The sequence below is a fragment of the Copadichromis virginalis genome, linkage group LG4 (genome assembly GCF_057382275.1).
Source record: "Copadichromis virginalis isolate Kocher_CV1m ecotype Utaka linkage group LG4, C_Virginalis_male_GT1.1, whole genome shotgun sequence".
NCBI classification, from domain to species: Eukaryota; Metazoa; Chordata; class Actinopteri; order Cichliformes; family Cichlidae; genus Copadichromis; species Copadichromis virginalis.
Genome location: NC_140621.1, coordinates 33,073,369 through 33,092,155, shown reverse-complemented (window position 1 = coordinate 33,092,155; position 18,787 = coordinate 33,073,369). Strand labels below are relative to the sequence as shown.

Here is an 18,787-nt window from a genome sequence, read left to right as displayed (position 1 = left end):
AGGGTTAGCATAGTTACTTTGACCATATGCTACCATAAGTAGCACAGCACATCAGATGTGATCCAGAGACACTGATAAGCTCCAGGTGCCCACGTCAGCACACCTGTTTATCAACATGGCCACACCCCTCCCTACAGAATCCAGCTGGATGAGTTGTTATGAAGGGGAAACGCTCCACAGAGACTCAGAATGTAAATGCAATATTAAACATGGGCATCCACGGGGATTGACTCTGTTTTGGTATCAGCTTCCATTTTGACATTAAAGTAACTATAATGTATGCAAATTACACTTTAGCTTCATTTTTCAGCTCTGGATGTTGCCACAAATTAGCTTCAGCTGAACAGACTATAGAGATTTGTTGCTATTTTTATGCGAATGTAACTAAATTTAAACTAGTTTTATTCTAAAAGTTTAGATTTAGACGTCAAGTGAAATGGCACCCAGCAGGAAACAGATTACAAATCACTGTTGAAGGACACATGGCGAGCTTTGCTTTATTCCGTTTAACACAGATCTGCACAGTTAATGCAACAAGCGCATTTTCTTTAATCAGACCACACAAGTCAAATAAAAATCTCCAGCTCATTTAAATAAAATAACTCAAGATGGATTCATCTAGTCTTTCTTTTTTTTCAAAACTCATGTTTAAATGGAAGAGAGGAATCAGCTGGTTTTCAGCCTCTTCGTTTCTACGTGTGCTGCCGTTTCCTCCTGGTCTCTTTTAGCACCTCTGCCGACGTCCGGCGCTCCCGTCTTATGCTCGCTGGTCACTTCAGAGCTGCTTCCTCTTGGATATCTCATCTCCCTCCTCTCCCTCCTCTCCTCCATCTCGCCGAGCTCCTCGGCAAACAGGGTTTTCAGTGCAGGAATGAGTTTGGGGATGATTTTGGAGTCATCAAAACGAATCTGTGAGTAGATGAAATAAAGGAAATTGCCACAATATTTAAATGAAAGCATTCAGAACTATTCCATTTAGACTTTTTTTTTTTATCATTTAGCTCTTTTTATCCTTATTTATACTCTTTACAGTAAATGTTTTATATACAGTATAATTTCCTTGTTATTCTTGTATAAATGTTTGTCGTTGGTAGTTTATGTTACAAAAAATGGAAAATCTTGTCTTGGAAGTTGCAGCAATCCCCATCCAACTACTAGCATTTCTGCTAACATTTAGATTAAGAAACAGCTGAAAAACCGTTTCTAAATGTGCCTTTAACTGGAGATATTTCATCAAACTTAAATACTAATTTGTCATTTCTCGTGCTTTGGTTTAGTCTTACTGGTAATGTATGCTGTCTTACAATCACTAATGAGCAAGGCTGAGGAGCCAGAAGTTTATCATGTCAGTCATACATAGGGAGAAAGTACTCAGCCTCCACTAAGGTCCAGGTTTAGTCCCAGCTTCCTGTTTTTACATACATGTTTTGTTAATACTGTGCTCCCTCGTTAATTGCGGGAGTTATGTTCTAAAAATAACCCGCAAAGTAGTCAGCTTTATTTTTTACAATTATTACAGATGCTTTAAGGCTGTAAAACCTCTCACTACACACTTTTCTCAGACAGGCGTGAACATTTTCACACTCAAAGTTTGTTTTTTTAGGATTTTTTGATCTATAAATAAGCGCCGGTTTTATCATAAAGCCCGCGGCATTTTACACAGATAACCAGAGTCACGTAATCTTTTTGGGCCTTGACTCCTGGGGCTTTGGCTTCGTCCTGAATTATAAAGGTGCGAGAGGGCATTCGTTTCCAAAATAAGCCTGTCTCAGCCATACTGAAAACTTGTTCAGGCTTATATCTCCCTTTCTTGATGATCGCTTTAAATTTGTTGTTCACCTATGCCTCTGCTCTAGAGGTATCCGCAGAGGCGGTGCATGCAGTCAAACACTTCTAAGTCCAAAGCACTTCTGAAATTTGTCAAACCAGCCCTTGCTGGCATTAAAAGCACTCGTCGATGGCCTGGACTCCGCAGCATCCTGCTCCTCGCTGTCAGCTCAAGTTTCATAAAGCTTTTTAGCTTTGATGCGGATGATGTTGGTATCCAGCGTAATGTTCTTTTTTTATGTAAATGTGACAAGCTGAACGCATTCTGTACTGTACAGGAGACATGACATGGAGGAGACTGATTGACATGCTCTACAGCCAATTAGGATGCAGAACACAATGCGCTGTTAAAAAAGAAAAAAGAAAAACAAAAGCATGCAAAATTGTGCACAAAAAAAATCTGCAAAACTGGGAGCCCGCGAAAGGTGAACCGCGTTATAGTGAGGGACCACCGTACTGAATAAAGAGATTAACCCTGTCCGGACACAATGTTGTTCTTTAATTTTCTTATTTAGACGGACGGGAAAAAAATCAGATGAAGCAAAATGTAAAAAACAAGATGTTGATACTTTTGAAAGTATCTAAAGATATTAAAGTTACATATTAAAGTCACCATGAACTTTAAAGTGGAGTTGAAGGAGATGCCAAGCAGATGATATAGTAGTTAGAGTAGGTAAAGTTAATTAGCAAAGAAAATCAGTCCATGACTGCCGATCTCTGCCAAGCAAACATGAAGGCAGGGCTCATCATAGAGGAAAGCCAAGGAACTAAGCTTCACTGAAATGTAGAGATGTCCTTAAAACCTTAAAAAAATGTTATTTCTAAAAGTATTAATATACTATTGTTTGAAGTTCTTGCTCTTGTTGTATATAAATGTGCAAAACCTTCTCTAGGAACGCATAAATGGACCCTGCTGCTGAAGCTGTGGATGAATTGGAGAAAAGTTCATTTCTGAAAGCAGAGCCGAGAAATTTCAACTGAAGCTCGGCTGAAATGAAACGAGTCGAACTTTCCAAGTTTAACTCCATGGGGACCCCTGTCTGCAACACTATAGCATTAAAACTTTCAGGATTGTGTGATCATTAAGAGAGCCTCCATCTGCACACGTCTGTGGACCATGTTTCACGCAGTGTCCCCGTGATGCCTTCAAGTGCAACAGGATATCTGGAAACCAGCTGTCAAATCCAGTGAGACATTATTTGTCAAAGAAATCAGACACAGCTGCACTGAGACTTACTCTCATGTGGTCGAAGGATATTCCCACCCTGTCGTTGAAGTCTTCGCTGAAGAGAGGGATCTTAGCGTAGCGCTGGCTGAAGTGGTTGAGCATGATGAAGTCGGCGTTCATCTTCATGCCGATACCGATGGCCTGGGAGGTTGTACTGTGAGAAAAGATCAGTCATAAAGTCACAGATTTACGTCGCTCTTCGATGGGAACGTTGTTTTCTAAAGACATAAAAACGCGCTTTTGTGAAGACAGACACTCACAGTGGCGCCGTAAAAAAGGAACAAAAATCAATATCAATATGTGCGGAGAATGAAGAGATTTAACAATGCACTCAGAACATAACGGCTGCCTCAATCAGCAAGTGAAGAGAGCTCTTTGCTAGCTGACACGGAGCTCCACCTGCTTGTTTTTCCTCCTCCAACATTTCCTTCATTTCCTTCATTAAATCACCTTAAAGTACCTGCAGAGCCACACAGTTTGTTTCACTCACCTATGCCTTTTCTCTACAGCTTCCTCCTCTAGCTCATCCTCCAGCGTGGCCTCGTGGATTAGTAAGGTCGCATTTTTTCCTGGGTTAAAAAAAGAAAGAATGAGATTGAGAAGCCCAAATCAGAGGGAAGCACTTAGAGCTTCTTCCCGTCCCACAGGAAATCAATCAGGTGGTCAGTGTGATCAAGAATCCGCATGCCCTGTTTGTCCGGTGAGCTGAGCCATCTATAATGAACAGACTTGGGAAACACTGGCTGTCTCTGGGAGGCTTTGCTTGGACAGAATCCAGTCAAGCAATTTAAGAAGAGTCAATGAAGAGGGATCCCAGAGGAACCATTAGAAGAGGCTGCCAGCTACAAGAGTGATTGAGAGCATTAAGAAATATCGGATAAATTATTCAAAACAACCCGTGTAGTCGAGCTAGAGTCAAGATGACCTTATATGAATCACTGTAATATCGAAAGCGGACGCTCAATTTGCTATTATGTGCTTCTGCCTAGATACACTTGGGTAACGTATGGACTTTAATCAGTCTGAGTAGGACTAACCGATGTGTACGAATGCGTCGCAGGGCATGGTGTCTCCAGAAAAGGCCAGCTTCCAGCCTGCCTGGTGAGTGAAGCTGCAGGCAAAGGCATTCTTGCAGTGACGCACTAAACATGTGTGGAACTGTGAGACACACAGGAATAAAACGATGAGTCACTTTAAAAAGGCTTCAATAAATAAAAAAAAACACGTGACGTTCAAACGGCTGCTGACCCGCTGCAGGTTGTTCTTCTTCAGCATCGCTTGGATGAATGACTTCGTCCTCTGTTTGGGAACCTCGACGGTGTCACACAGAAATTTATTGGGGATGAGGCTGAAAAACAAATCAGACATCCTTCAGAGAAACGACGCACTGAAACTGACCGTTTCACCTTTAAGCACAGACAAGTGCGTGCATGATTAGTGTGAAGGGTGTCTTCACTAAATACAGAAACTGATATCACAAGGACCTGGTGCAGGAAATTAACAGAGAGATGACTTACATTAAGTTAATTCCAGTGGTCTAATGTAACATAAAGCCAAAGTGCAGTTCCTGTTTTGGCCACTTGAGACTGCCTCCAAAAGCAAGTCAATCCCCATAGACTCCCATGTTAAAGGCCAACATTTAGTTGGTCATGTTTGCAGTCTGCAAATGTGTTTTTGCTTCTATGGACGAGTTTCTCCCTTCATAGCAAATCTACAAGAATTCATTTGTATTCCTGAGCCAACTGATCGGTCCCAACACAGGCAGCTCTACGCCTCTCCGACATGTTTTTAACTGTTGGTGCCTTTAGGAATTATATGATTAATATTATGACTTGCTACTTGGTTCAGACAAAAAACAAAAAACAACAAACAAACAAACAAACAAACAAAAAAACAAAACAGGCTTGTAGGTTTTTCTGAAGTCTGATCTAACTGCCAAGGATCTCTTACCCAAATATGTAAATAACTACACGATGACAGCCAAAACACAGCTGATGATGATTCGAAACCAGTGAGCACAGTGTCTATGCTCATCTGTTATCCTGTTCATGGTTTCAGTCAATGCAACTTAAAGGCTGAAAGACCTCCTGCTGCTATAGTTCTAGTAATTTAGTTTACTGAGTTACTCCATAAGCATTTCTCAAAACTCGTATTTTCTATGTCATATATTTCTATAAAGTAAAAAAACAACAACATACTTGTAAATTTAACTGTACAAGTGGATTCTTCAATTACAGACCTGCCCCTTTTTCGATTTTTAAACTCAAATAAAACAGAAATTCTCATCACTGGTTCAGGGAAGCTCCAGGTATTCAGTCTTCCCTAAGCCCTTTATCCATTCATGACATCACCTGTTAGAACCGTTAGTTTAGTCTGACCTTTGAGAAACATTTAAAGAAGGTCAGACAGTCCTTTGTTCTTTATTCTGTGTTTCTTATAATACTGGTTTTGATATGTGCAGCACAAATAAACATCATTATTATTATTAATGATATGTTGTTAAGTATTTAATAGTAGTCTATGACAGTGTTTCCCAACCACTGTGCCACGGCACATAGGTGTGTCGTGGAAGATTATCTGGTTCCACCTGGTTAGTACTCTAAACGACCAGCCTGAGTAACAGGCAGAGCAGTTACATTCTCTTCCACTAGAGGGCAGTACAACTACCTGCTCTAATTAAATGGGTTGCCAAGTGCCAGTAAAACAGAAGAAAACGAAGAAGAAATGACATAATAGTCAAGCTGCGAGTTAGATAACGCAGCGCGTAACAGCAATAGATACATATTTGAAAATAAAAGTATCCAGTCTGACCTGGTCCTGGAGAAAACTGACCCAGATGAAGGCCCTAGCATGATTAGTGGTCAGAAGAAAGCAAAAGAAGTATACTGCGGACAATATACCGCTATACCTGGTGCGCAAGGGAAAATGATCAATATGCTTTTTGTGACATTTGTGTTTGTTGGTGTGACGTGTGATCTTTCTGATGTGAAACATGTGCCGTGGCTCCAAAAGGTTGGGAAACACTGGTCTATGAAACATCAATGACAAGAATTAGCTCCCTAAACGTACTGCATGTAATTACATGATTTATATAGTTTAGGAATCTTTCCAGCTACTCTGAACAGCTCAAACACTTTTCAACCAATCAGAAGAAACAAAATTAAAACCCCTGAAAGTTGCTGATAACATAACGCCAACTGTATTTGTCAAAAATACACCAAACAGACTTCTTTCTTTGCCCAGTACACACAAATAATGTAGTGCAAGTGGTATAATATACATAAATGCAATTGTGCTTTGGTTTTACTATTAATTTCACATTATTATAAATGCAAAGACACAATGAAACTGTTCAGTAACAGACAAAAAAACAGTTCAGCTTAACTAATCCAGTACTCATGGAGCATGGAGGTGGAGTGTGTCCTAATGAGTTAAGATGTTTTTGTGTCCACATACTTGATGTGACTGAGAATCTCCTCGCAGTAGTCGTGGTACTGGTTGAGCCAGGTCATGATCTGAACCGGAGCAACCAGGAAAATCGGGCTAAATGGCTTTCCCAAAGTTGCCTGGAGGTATAGATGTGACACAAACCCCTGAATGTCATTATTTGGGATCCTTACACAAAACAAGGAGGTAGTATAAATGGTAAATGGCCTGTATTATCTTTACACATCCAGTCATCCATCCATTCACACACACATTCACACAGTATATATCAGAGGTTTCTATTTTTAACCAACCTTTCATGTCTTGAGTTTTCACTTCAATCCAGAAAAAAGAAACAGTATTTCAAATACTCACCAGTGCCCTTTCTCTCTGGTACAGCAGCTTCACCAGCCCCTGAAACAAAAAGATCACAACGAGAGTAAGTCGAGCAGTCTAACTTTGTTTTTACAAGTTAAAACCTGATGCACGGCTGCTTACTGTGTGATGGTCAGCATGCAGGTGTGAGATGAAGACCGTGGCGATCTTGGACAAAGCGTCATCGACGTCGTCCCCGTAGTGTCTGCAGAGCTGACCAAAGGTTCCCTCTCCACAGTCCAGCAGCAAAGACTGACTCGGGCTTCATGCGAGTACAAACAAACAAGCATGTGAAACACGCCCAGACAAACACTAAACTGCAAACAGTGGGTGAGTACAGCCTTCTCAGCACACACGCATCATTATTCATTACAGGACGCCTTTGTAGGTTTTACAAATTTACACTAAGAAATCATTTTAATCAGTTTTTAAGCCTCTTAAAATTGACTAGAGACAGTGAAGCACTGTTTAAACACTACTGAGGATACATGGGGAATACATCAGGTGTATACAACGATGAAAACACCTGCCAGGATGCAGCAGCAGATTCCTGCAGCTGAATGAGATACTGTCTAAAACTGATTTTTTAAAAATGGAACATTTGAACCTAATTTACATCACAGATGAGACTTTGTTATTCTTATTTGGACCAAACACAGTGGTAACTCAGTGCACTGAAAAATGATGCAATAACAACATGGCTTAAAGATTTAGGTTTTAAATATATTTAATTTAGGCCATTATTCAGGTCTATTCCCTTCATGACCACCAGGGGAAGTAAATAACATTGATTATCTGGCAACTTTCAGGAGAGGGATGTTCTTTACGGTGGTGTGCTGGAAGAAGAAGATACATATGGAGAAAAGCCACTTTGTAAGCTGTTTTAGAGCATCTTGTAGTTTATGTGCCAATCCTTTCATGTTCTCCGTCACCTCCACCTTTCCACCCACTCAAAAATCGCTTAATTCCCACTTTGGACATCAAACATCTTTGATCTCTGTGGGAATACCTCCCACCTCTCTGTGTTTAAATACCACCACACATACTGTAAGATGCAATGACCTTTCCTAAGCTAAACACAAAAGAATAATAAAATACTGAGAGATCATCTGAAGTCAGATGTAATGTCTTGAGTTTGGATGGTGGAGGAGGATGCACAGATGGCTGTCTATGAATCTAAATGTCAGAATAGCAGTGAGCTTTAATGAAAGGATCAGAGTGATGACTACAGAATGACTTTGACAGGGTGGGAAAAGTGGAATTGATTAAAAAAAGAAGACCAGAAGTCACCCAAACTCCCCAGGAAAGCAGTGAGACGTGAGAACAAAGAACTGAGGCAACAGCTTCAATTTAAAATTCAGCCCTTTTGTTATCTACGGCAGCATACTATTGCCAATATGAAACAAAAAGAAACTTGTGCAATATCTAGTCTAGGTTTAGGTCATATACTGCATTAGGTGCTTGGAGACACAGTGAATAATATCCTCTGTACTGCAGATAAAAGCTTCAGTCTGTGGAAACAATGAGACGCTCTCAGACGGCCGGGCTGTTCGTTGACAACAGATATTTGATTGTACAAGTCAGACTCACTTTTCACTGAGAGCCAAAAGTTTTAAATGTGTTTGAGTCATTTTAGCAGTTCCTCTGTAACACTGAGTCAAACATGAACATCAATTAAGGATCTCACAGGATTAAGAGACGATCGAAGCTTCTCTTTGGCTTCCTGTTTTGACCGACCAAAATAAAAGCAACATATGCAATCTCATTAAAATGTTGGTTCTTGATAAAAAGATGATTTTCCTCTTTCTTACGTAATAGTCTTGAAATTCTAAATCAATTTTTATTTCAATGTTGACACCAGCGGTGAGCTACACTGCCTGTCCTGAGAGATGTTACCTGATATTAACTAAAGTGCCGCTGACATTCCTGATCTTCATCGGAAGAGCTGACCCAGTTCCCAAGAAAACCACCTCTGGGTATTTTCCTCCTTGACCTGCAACAAAAACAACACAACCATACATGCACGATGAGTGAGGTCGACAAACAAAAACACATTACTAATGCAACAGAGAAAGAAGCACACCGGGGGAATACTTCAGGATCTAAAAAAGGTGTTGGATGATCAGACGTTGCTTTTAAGTAAATGAGACAGGTATGGCATCAGAAGCTTGCCTATCACTGGCTAATTCAATATTTGGATGACAGGTATCAGTATGCACATATAAATAATACAGATTCTAGTTTATTAAAAGGTAACTTGTGGGGTGCCACAGGGTTCACTTCTTGGACCACTATTGTTTACATTACATAAGTCAATGGAGTGCATTTATCCAAAGCAGTGTTTGGATACTCTGGAAAGTAAACTACTGACTGGTTTGAGTCTAACAAATGATCTCCTCACCTTGGAAAAACTAAATGTATTAAAATCGGAAAACCACTCATTAAATAACCAAAGAAAAAGTTACGTTAAAACTGCCATAATCCTTCAAGCAAAATGTTTTCCAGTTAGTGTTAATAACAAATTAACCTGGAAATTAAATATAAAGTATCAAACAAAAGGTCTAAACTGCAACACTGTTTTAATTTGAAGACTTCTTATGACAAAAATCACTAAGCATTTTATATTATTGACTTGCTGCTCCACGTATGACTGTATAGAGCTGTGAGGAAACACAAACCAAACATCAACTCGATCTTTTACTCCCAAAACATAAAACTAAATATGAGTGATAACAAAGAAAACCTACTGAGAGTCAACAAATCCATAATTTATTGGATTAAACTCACTGAAATCCAAACGTAATATTTATGAGCTGTTTAAAATGAGGAATAATAAAAACAAATTTAATTAAAACTTGTTTTTAAATTACAGCATAGAAATAACATGATTACTCAGGATTGTGCTAAATGTATAGTGTGATGATGGTCTCGACACAGTTCATCCATATCCATCTTTTATTTAAATCAGAAGCTAAAATTGCAGTCGATTTAATTTTCCTTACATTCTGACTGCTGTATTACTTAAGCTGTAGCTTCAAGCTACACTCTTTCAGTTGTTCATATAATTTCTTGTGATATTAATGAACTTAATACAGATAAAGACAAAAATAGGGCACTGTAGATAGACCATGCTTGAGTGAATCCAACACTTTTTGAGCGGGTGCTAGTTTCCATAACTGACCGGAAAGCTCTGCAGAGCCAGCGGAGCAAATCTTCCTGCACTTGTCCACTTCTGCCAGAAAGTTTGGGACCTCAGAAGCTTCTTTCACAAACTCCTCAGAGTTGCAGGAGGGGATGGCATCTCTAACAAATGAGACAAGAGTGAAAAAGACACACACCACTGCCTGCAAAAACACTGCTGGGGAAAAAGCAGTGGGTTTTTTTCCCTCTCCCTACATCTGACGTTGATGCGCCTCTACAGTACTTGACAGAAACAATGTAGGAAAAAATAAAAATAAAACCCTGACACTTGTAAGATGAGGTTAAAAAAAGACGAGGAGAGAAGAAAGCAGTTGAGAGGGGCTGGTCCAGCGCAGATCGTTTTCTATGACAAGCCGGCGCTCGGAGCTGCAAAGTAACGATGGCTAAATTGGAGGGATTGAAGGACAAACTAACCTTTGCCACTCCATTACAGGTCTGAGCTGGAACTTGAGCAGACACTCCGCTCTGACGTTCGGGATGTGTAAGGCCGCCTGAGGCTCCTACAGGAAACCAAAAAATAAGAGTTTTTTGATGTTTTCTTACATGCAGTTTGGGAGCTGCGCTTCTCACTCTCAGTGTATAAAACAATGTGCTTTTTCAGCACAGTACAAGTCGAGTTTAAATGCATGCAGGGATTAGTCTATTGTAAAAGGTGTAAGGTCAAACTTCCCCGTTTGAAAGGGAACGTTGCAGTGAACACCGAAATGTTTCTTCTGTCCATCAGCCTTGCCTTTGCTTTGTAAGCTTTCAGTTGTGGGAAGATTTCTGGGTGGATCATGTTGAGCTGGGCCTGAATCTTGTGACTTCTGATGTTGTGGATCGTGCACGCGTGTTCATTAAGGATCAGGTGTTCTGTCGTAGATGGAAACCTGCAGAAACAAACCACTGAGTGCTCGGTGGACAAAATGCTGTGGCAAAAAGTTTTCAGACAGAGAGAGAAACTGCAAACCTCTCCATCCACTTCTTGTATTGGTCTGTTTTCAAAACAGACTCTGGAGTCATGTGGACCACCAACGCAGCAGGGTCCTCCGTCCCACCTGTCTGGTATCTGGAGGGGGTGACAACCTCAACTTTAGACACTTCTAGAGAATATTTATAAGAACCACACTTCCTGCCACAGCACAGAAAGAAGCACTGGGTCAAACTTACACACAATAACTGGTTATCGTTGTCAAGTTAAACACCACACAGGCACTAAATGCACAAAGGCTACAGTAGCACCGTTTCATCACGTGTGGCAGTGTTGCTTCGCTAAACTATTTTCATCTAAGTGCGTCATGTGCACATATCAGGTCTTCCAGAGCAAGAAAACTGCAAATTGTGACTCTTTGACTCTACGTAGCCTGATGTGGGGGAATTAGTTTCTACCAGGATACAGTTTCCTTTAATTCAAAAAAAGAAAAGTTTCAAGGTCCTACAAGCTCTCATGTTATCAGGTTTTTTGTAGAACTGAGTTAATCTGAACAGGACACTTTTATGACATCATGATAACTAAGAGGGAAAAAAAAGACATATCAAAACTTTATGACCTATTTAAAAGTTTATAACATGAGATAAACGAACAAGACAACGACCTGCAAAACTGAAATCTCAGTTTTATGAGTTTGTACCATAGCTCACACTAATACACTGTGACTCATTAATGCATCTCCTGTCAAGTTAAATCTTTATGATAAATATACATCAGATATATGAACTGAAGGAACTTCTCCAATGCTAATTCTGCTTGGTCTGTATCCAGGAAAACACCATTATGTTGCAAATGAATGAAGATAAATCAGCACATTAATAAATTAATAAAAAAAAAATCATAGATCAACTTGTTTTGCACTGGAAAAGACAAATAGTTAAACTATCCACTAGAAAGAAAAACCGCAAACACCTAAATGTTAAAACCCAAAACATTTTTGATCACTTTCATCATTTGTTTTATCTGAGAACAGCATGATTTTATTAAAATAATAATTAAAATAGCGCTGGAAAAACAAATGTGACTGGCAGCTAAACTATTACCTTCCAAGCTGCTGATTGGTGCAAAGAGCTCCAAGAAATTCTTCAGACGGACACTCGACCATAATAAAGACTGGTCCTGGATCAGTAGGAGTGCAGACCTGCTCGGGTCGGATCTGAAAACCAGCAGCGACAGAAATGTGAGCAAGTCCAGCTTAGAGCTGCAGCCTGAACGAAAAGAAAACAGAGTCTTCACCTCTTTTCCTTCATGCACGATACTTTTCCCGTCTTTCAGAGCTGCAATGATGGGACCAATAGCAGCTGTGCCCCTTAAAGGAGGAAAGATCAGGAAACAGTTCAAATCAGACTGAAAATGAAGCAAAACTAAAACTAATATTTTGCTACTGCAAAGCTTTTTATAGACAAGAATTGTTTCATGTAAAGTATAATTTGTGCACACCAGTGTCTGCCAAATCCTCAGCCAACTGAGTACAAAGCTTTTAAACATTAGGAAAACAAAAAGTCCACATTGATAAGACAACTGGACCTCATGTTAACTTGGAAAGAACATAACAGTGATTCCACTTACACGGGCAGCCCGAGCTCTTTGGCTTGAGCAACTAAGAAGTTGCCCTTCTTTGGGTGAAGCTGTAAAAGTGTCAGACAGGTAAAAAGCAAACTGTCAGATACAATAAGCTTCAATTTGCACGTCACAGGATGGACGTATTTTCACGGCGTCCTACCTTGCAGGCAAAGGCAACCACCAGAGAGGAATCTCTCGCTGCTGTTCGCCTTTCACCTAAAATTTGAAGCGATTGTTGCACTCAGTTTGTTCATTTTATTACCAAAGACACGCAGCCACAGTCGGCCTATTACACTTTTATTCACACCTCAGTCCTGACAGAAGACGGCATGAAGCCTAAAGCTTAAGATCCCACATTGTAGCTACGCTTAAAATTATTTCCAAATCTAATGACGCCGATTTATTTTAAATGATTATTAATAATTTTTAAATTTGATTTTGTTTTTGTGCTGGCTTTCTGTTTTATTTGAATGCTCCAACCTCAGGTGGTCAAATGAATCTTATCTGTATAATACTGCATGTCTAGTCTAGCCTGCTCTGACTCACCTGGATCGTCTGCACTGCTAACGTCGGCTTTCTGTGGAGTCGCCTGAGTGGGGCTGTTCCTACCAGACCTGTGGGAGCGATTTCTGTCATTGTCCCTCGACTTTGCTGCAGAGACGACGGCATAAAAAAAATAAAAAAAAGATTAGATGACAAACAAACTCCTTCCTGAGGTTAAGGAATAAAAAAATAATAATCAGGAAACAAACCCACCGAATATCGGCACCTGATAAACCGTCATGGTGTCATCGGAGTACGTCTCCTCAGTGTACGGTCGGACCGCTGGGACGACACAGTGAATATCACACAGACGTAACACAAGAATAATGCATTTGTCTCAAGTTCAACATACACAGCTTGATGTCCTCCAGTGGTCCAGAGAAAGACTTGATGGCATTCAGATAATTCTCCTGTGATTAGAAAAAAAAAAAGGAAGAGAGCAGATGTAAAGTGAATCCTTTCACATTAAAAGCTCCTCAAGGCGTGTTTGCACTGTTTGATCCAGCTTCTCACCAGCTGTGGAGGTCCAGAGAGAACACACTCAGGGACGCCGGTGTCCTTCAAGGTTAATATCATCCCTGCAACGAGACGAGACACAGATGAATATTATTACAGAACAAAGAGATATAAGAATGTTTAATATACTGAAATTAACCAAAATCAAATAGCTATTCTGTGTAATGGCTCTACTTATACAGAATATAGACATAAATCATCTAAGGGTGCACGAATATTATTTTCATATAAAACTGAAAATAACAAGTTTAAAAAAATAAAAAATTGACCTGTACATTCAGAAATTATTTCAAATTATGTGCAATTAACAATCAAAGTAAAGCAGGTCACGTTTAAAGGGTCATATTCTGCTCTTTTCTATGTTTTATTCTTGAACTGTGCATATATAATTCCAACCACCGTAATAAATCTCGGCTACAAGAGCTGTAGTTTATTCCAGGTCTTCGTGTGGGAGTCAGTCAATTTTCAAAGCCTTCACTTCTGCAACCAGCGTGGGTTTAAGGCAAATGATTAAGACGCAACCAGTGGAAACAAAAGGAGGTCTCTTCATGTTTAAAGGGATTAAGGGTTCATCTCTTTGTCCAGGTGTCAAAGGGATGAACCTGCTCTGCTGGAGGTTTCTTCCTGTTAAAAGGGAGTTTTGTTGGATTTTTCTCTGCATGTATTATTGCAGGGTCTGCCTTACAATATAAAGTGCCTTGAGGCGAGTATTGTTGTGATTTGGTGCTGTATACATTGAATTGAATCCCACAGTTGCCAAGTACTTGCCCATAAGGGGCCGTGACATTGTTGCAGTTCCTAAAGTTTTCATCTTAAAATATAAAACACCTTGAGACGACTGTTGCTGCATAAATCAAACTGAGCTGCAACAGCACGAAGCACAAAATTCTGCAGGTTGAGGTGAGAGGCAGACCTCCGCCTGGGTTGGATTGTTATTTCAGTGTATTTGGCTCCATCCACAGTTATGAAACTGTCCTCAGCTTCAACTGGCATTTTCATGAATGCATATATTTCACAAAATATGTCACTAATCAAGTTGTGCTTTTAGAACCTCCCTGTTGTAAATAATGCAGAAAGACACAAACTGATGAATACTGGTGATGAAAACATTTTATTTCCATTAATGCTGAATATTACTGTCATGTATGTGACTTCAGCTCTGTAATATATACCTGGTGTTAGTGTGGAGCACCAGTGTGATGACAGGGATTAACATGAACCTGTGTTCACTGACCTGACAAGCCTCCCACGTTCTCCCAGCTCAGTCTGGTCAGGAAGATGTTGTCCAAGCGAGCAGCTTTCAGCCTGCCACAGGAAAACATGACGATCATGTTCATGCTGTTTTTAAACCACCAGACAGACTGAAATCTTAACGCTGCTGTGGCATCACCAGCTTACTTGTGTTCCTGCATGAGCCTCTGCGTTCCTTCACCACAGTTGAACAGGTACCTGCAGCAGAGAGAGGTTTGTTTTGCATAGGTGTATTTCAGAAAGCGTTGGGCGAGCTGCGATCAGAACCTCTGAATTACACCAGGCGATTGGTCTCAGGATTTTAAGGGCAAGAAAGATTATTATCATGATCATTCCTGTTGCTGCATTATGCTCCACAGATTGTGTCAAAGTTCCTATTTTTTGTTTTATGCCAAACTGTCCAAAGCATCTTATTATCATGTTGAGAAGCCTTTTCTTCGCCTACGCCAAGCTGCGTAAAACTAGGTGTGTGTGCTGCTGAGGACCTGAGTAAGTGCAGTCAAAGGTTTAAAGTTAGTTTTTGCTATCAGAGGTTACCATAAAGTAACTACAGCCTGCTCCACATACACTCACACTGGGACACTTACTAATATCAATGCATTTCCAGCTTTGTCAAATCAAAACAGTCCCAAACCGTTACCCTTACCTGCACCTAACTTTAACCCTCAAACAGGTCTTTGAAAGGGAGTGAAAAGTTCTAAAATATCATCACTGAGCCAGATACTGTATGAGAAATTACAGGAGCTGCGTGAGAAACCAGGGATGTCTCATGCTGATTGGCTAAAGACTTGGCTAACCCTCATCAAGGAGGACACTGTGGAGAAACATCTTTCTGCCTCCAGTAATAACCACAACAGACATGTTTAGCCTCAAAACCAGTCAGCAAAATGTGTCCGGAGGTCACCGAACAAAGGGAGCGCCCCACTCCCCCTGCCAAAGGCAGGTTTAATGTTCTATGTTCATCTTTTATCCTGTCTATGAGAAGGTCAGTGATTGACTTTGTGGTTCTAGCGTCTGATCTGAGGCAGTTTTGGACACTTGGATGCTGGATGAGATCTCAAAGAAGTCTGTCAGGCAGACCTGGAAACCCAAATGAGTACTGAGGAGGCACCTGACCACACGGTCTTTTTTAAGGTTATTTAATAGAAAAACAGAATATAGCACTCATAAATCACCAACGGCCAGTTTGCGGCCATCATCAACTACAGGTAGACGACACCTGCCTGCTATGGTGACGCTTCCCCTCCCTCCTGCTCAGAATGACGTGTTGGTGAGGAAATCATCTCGACCTTGGCTAACGTGAGAAAAACCCCTTGCAGAGTTAACCCACGGAAAGCTGCTAGTCCAGATAACATTCCTGGGAGAGTACTCAGAGAATGTGCAGAGCACCGTAGATCTTGCCCTCAACCACCTGGATGATAAAGACACATATGTACAACACCTGATTGGAAAACTGAGCCTACAGGGCCTGAAAACCTCCCTCTGCAAATGGATCCTGGACTTTCTGACGGAGAGACCTCAGACAGTTCGGATCGGTAAAAGCATCTCCAACACCACCGCACTGAGCACTGGAGGGCTGTGCGCTCAGCCCACTACTGTTCACGCTGCTGACTCACGACTGTGCAGCAATGCACAATTCGAACCACATCATCAAGTTTGCAGATGACATGACTGTGGTGGGTCTCATCAGCAAGAACGACAAATCAGCATACAGAGAGGAGGTGCAACAGCTAATGGACTGGTGTAGAGTCAACAGCCTGTCTCTGAACGTGGACAAAACAAAAGAGATGATTGATGACTTCAGGAGAGCACAGAGAGATCACTGTCCACTTAACACTGATGGATCATCTGTGGAGGTCGTCATTGTTGCACTTTTCTATCGCACTATTTTGTGTCTTATCGTTCTGTTCTGTCTGGTGTTGCACTGTTTGTTTGGGGGGGGGGGGGGGGGGTTGTTGCACACTTGCACTTGTGTGCAAACCCCCCCCCCCCGTTGATTGTCTGTTATATGTAGCACCATGGTCATGGAGGGACGCTGTCTCATTTCACTGTGTACTGTACCACTGCACATGGTTAGAATGACAGTAAAGCCACTTGATAAATATACACTGATTAGTGTGTATTCATGTCTTCCAACAAACTGATGCAATCTCATAAACTTACAATTAATCCATTAAATACAAATGGTCTGTGGGAGCCATGTCTGACCTCACAAATGCACTTCTGAAAGACTGGTCAGAAATTCCTATAAACACTCCCAAACCTGTGGAAAGCCTTCCCAGAAGAATTGAAGCTGCTACCGCTGCAAATGTTGGGCTGACATTAGCTTAAACCCTAAGGATTAAGAATGGGATGACACTCAAGTTCGTTTAGGTGCGAAGGCGAGTAAAGTTTCAAGTAAAGGATGTCTCATTTTGTTAAACACCTGTCTCGACTCCTCTCCTGAGGAGAACTGAGATATGAGGTGAGGACTCGAGGACCCACAACCTGTGAAATACCAGAAGTGAAAAGTGTAGCTTTCTCTGCATCACTGCAGTAAAGTGGAGCCCAGGATCGCTTTGACCTGCTGTTAATGCCTGCTATTTTTGCAAGTGTGCTTACAGTGGGGTACATTAAAAAGTCAAGTTTTTTCTAACATACAACAGCACAAACAATGTGCTCCAAAGTGCCTTCAGACGTACCTGTTGAACTCGGAGAATACGTAAACTGACGCAGCATTATCTCTGCTTCCAGCTCCGACCACCTGCAGGTACACAGTGGACGGTCCGTGAACGTCTCCTCGCTTGCTGCGGTTCTCTTTGGTTTTCACTCTGCGCAGCGGCTCCTTCTGCTTGGCTTTCTTCGGTAAATTGTTTTTGTTGTTAGTGGTAGTGGTGGCCATGGTCCGAAAAAGCTGAAAAACAGACCGATGGAGAGAAGAATCGCAGCGGACAGGAGCAGGGAGAGTCCTGCCGTTCACAAACAGCGACGTGAAGTGCCAGAGCCTCACATGGAGCCTGTTCATGCTAATCGTCTCCCGCAGTCATTCAAACCACAGCGTACCGATTAATCACATGTAAACGCGCTGAGTTAGTCTTACTTAAACATTACTGTCTTCTTTCTGATCGATTAATTGCCCCACAGACGGTCTCCGCTCATTCCACAAGGGCTACCAAGTTGGTTGACACCGTATATAACACATGTGACAACTTTTTTCCGGCATCTAGTGATGACGTTGTCCGTTCTTTATGCCGATTGGTTTCCGAGATTGTTTGGCAGAGATGTGGACCAATCAGAGCGGGGTTTTCAGAGACAGAGGCGGGAACAGAGCCTCTTCTTGAAGATGTGCTTAACGTAAACAAAGTACTTCAAAATAAAACGCCTAAACGTTAAATTACACGTGGTTAGCTCTTTAAAAACCGAAAATTATATATATAAAAAAAACAGAATCACTAAATTTAGTGCATGTAAGCAATTTTTAGATTATATTGATTTTAGTTTATTATCAGTGTTATTAATACACAATTATTATTAAACTTTTACATAAAGCTCATGTTACATAATATAAACTACACACAATATGGGTTTCAGGGTTCCTGATACTTTGCTGATATCTGATTATCTGCATGCGACCTGGTTATGTTCCCAAAGTGACCAAGAAAAAAAAAAAAATCACTGCAACACTTTCAGCCCTGGAGATCTTGCATCAGTTAATCTACCACTGAAATATGAGCAATCCATACTAGTTCTAAGAACATAATTGTTCTAAACTGGAAAGACAAAAAGTAGTTTCTTGTGACTCTTTGTTCCACCCAGTGCCTGTTACTGTATGTTTCGCCACTACTTTAGGTTTTGCATACATGTCAATAATATTACTACCACCCCATTAAACTCATAAAGTTAAACTA

At 40.8% G+C, this 18,787-nt stretch overlaps 1 protein-coding gene across 1 annotated transcript; it reads right to left on the bottom strand.

The window, feature by feature from the left end:
* Positions 1 to 465: 465 nt before the first annotated feature.
* elac2 (elaC ribonuclease Z 2) lies at positions 466 to 18,138 on the bottom strand. The gene is made up of 24 exons (XM_085455014.1): positions 17,582 to 18,138; positions 15,048 to 15,098; positions 14,884 to 14,954; positions 13,647 to 13,711; positions 13,486 to 13,543; positions 13,347 to 13,415; positions 13,137 to 13,241; positions 12,751 to 12,806; positions 12,597 to 12,655; positions 12,264 to 12,336; positions 12,071 to 12,183; positions 11,007 to 11,105; positions 10,788 to 10,926; positions 10,472 to 10,557; positions 10,038 to 10,159; positions 8,753 to 8,849; positions 6,980 to 7,118; positions 6,857 to 6,895; positions 6,512 to 6,621; positions 4,304 to 4,403; positions 4,093 to 4,213; positions 3,546 to 3,624; positions 3,065 to 3,209; positions 466 to 909 (listed from the first exon to the last, which is right to left on the bottom strand). Exons 1-24 carry the CDS (start codon positions 17,902 to 17,904, stop codon positions 667 to 669), a joined length of 2,562 nt encoding a protein of 853 aa, XP_085311140.1. The 5' UTR covers positions 17,905 to 18,138; the 3' UTR covers positions 466 to 666.
* Between the last annotated feature and the right edge of the window lie 649 nt (positions 18,139 to 18,787).

Bases quoted from the DNA above. Each gene is read 5' to 3' on its own strand.
- elac2 (XM_085455014.1), bottom strand. From the start codon at position 17,904: ATGAACAGGCTCCATGTGAGGCTCTGGCACTTCACGTCGCTGTTTGTG. The intron at 12,656-12,750 runs GTAGGACGCCGT...ACACTTTTACAG, and splicing joins TGGTTGCCTTTGCCTGCAAG to CTTCACCCAAAGAAGGGCAA. The intron at 6,622-6,856 runs GTGAGTATTTGA...CTATACCTCCAG, and splicing joins ACCAGAGAGAAAGGGCACTG to GCAACTTTGGGAAAGCCATT.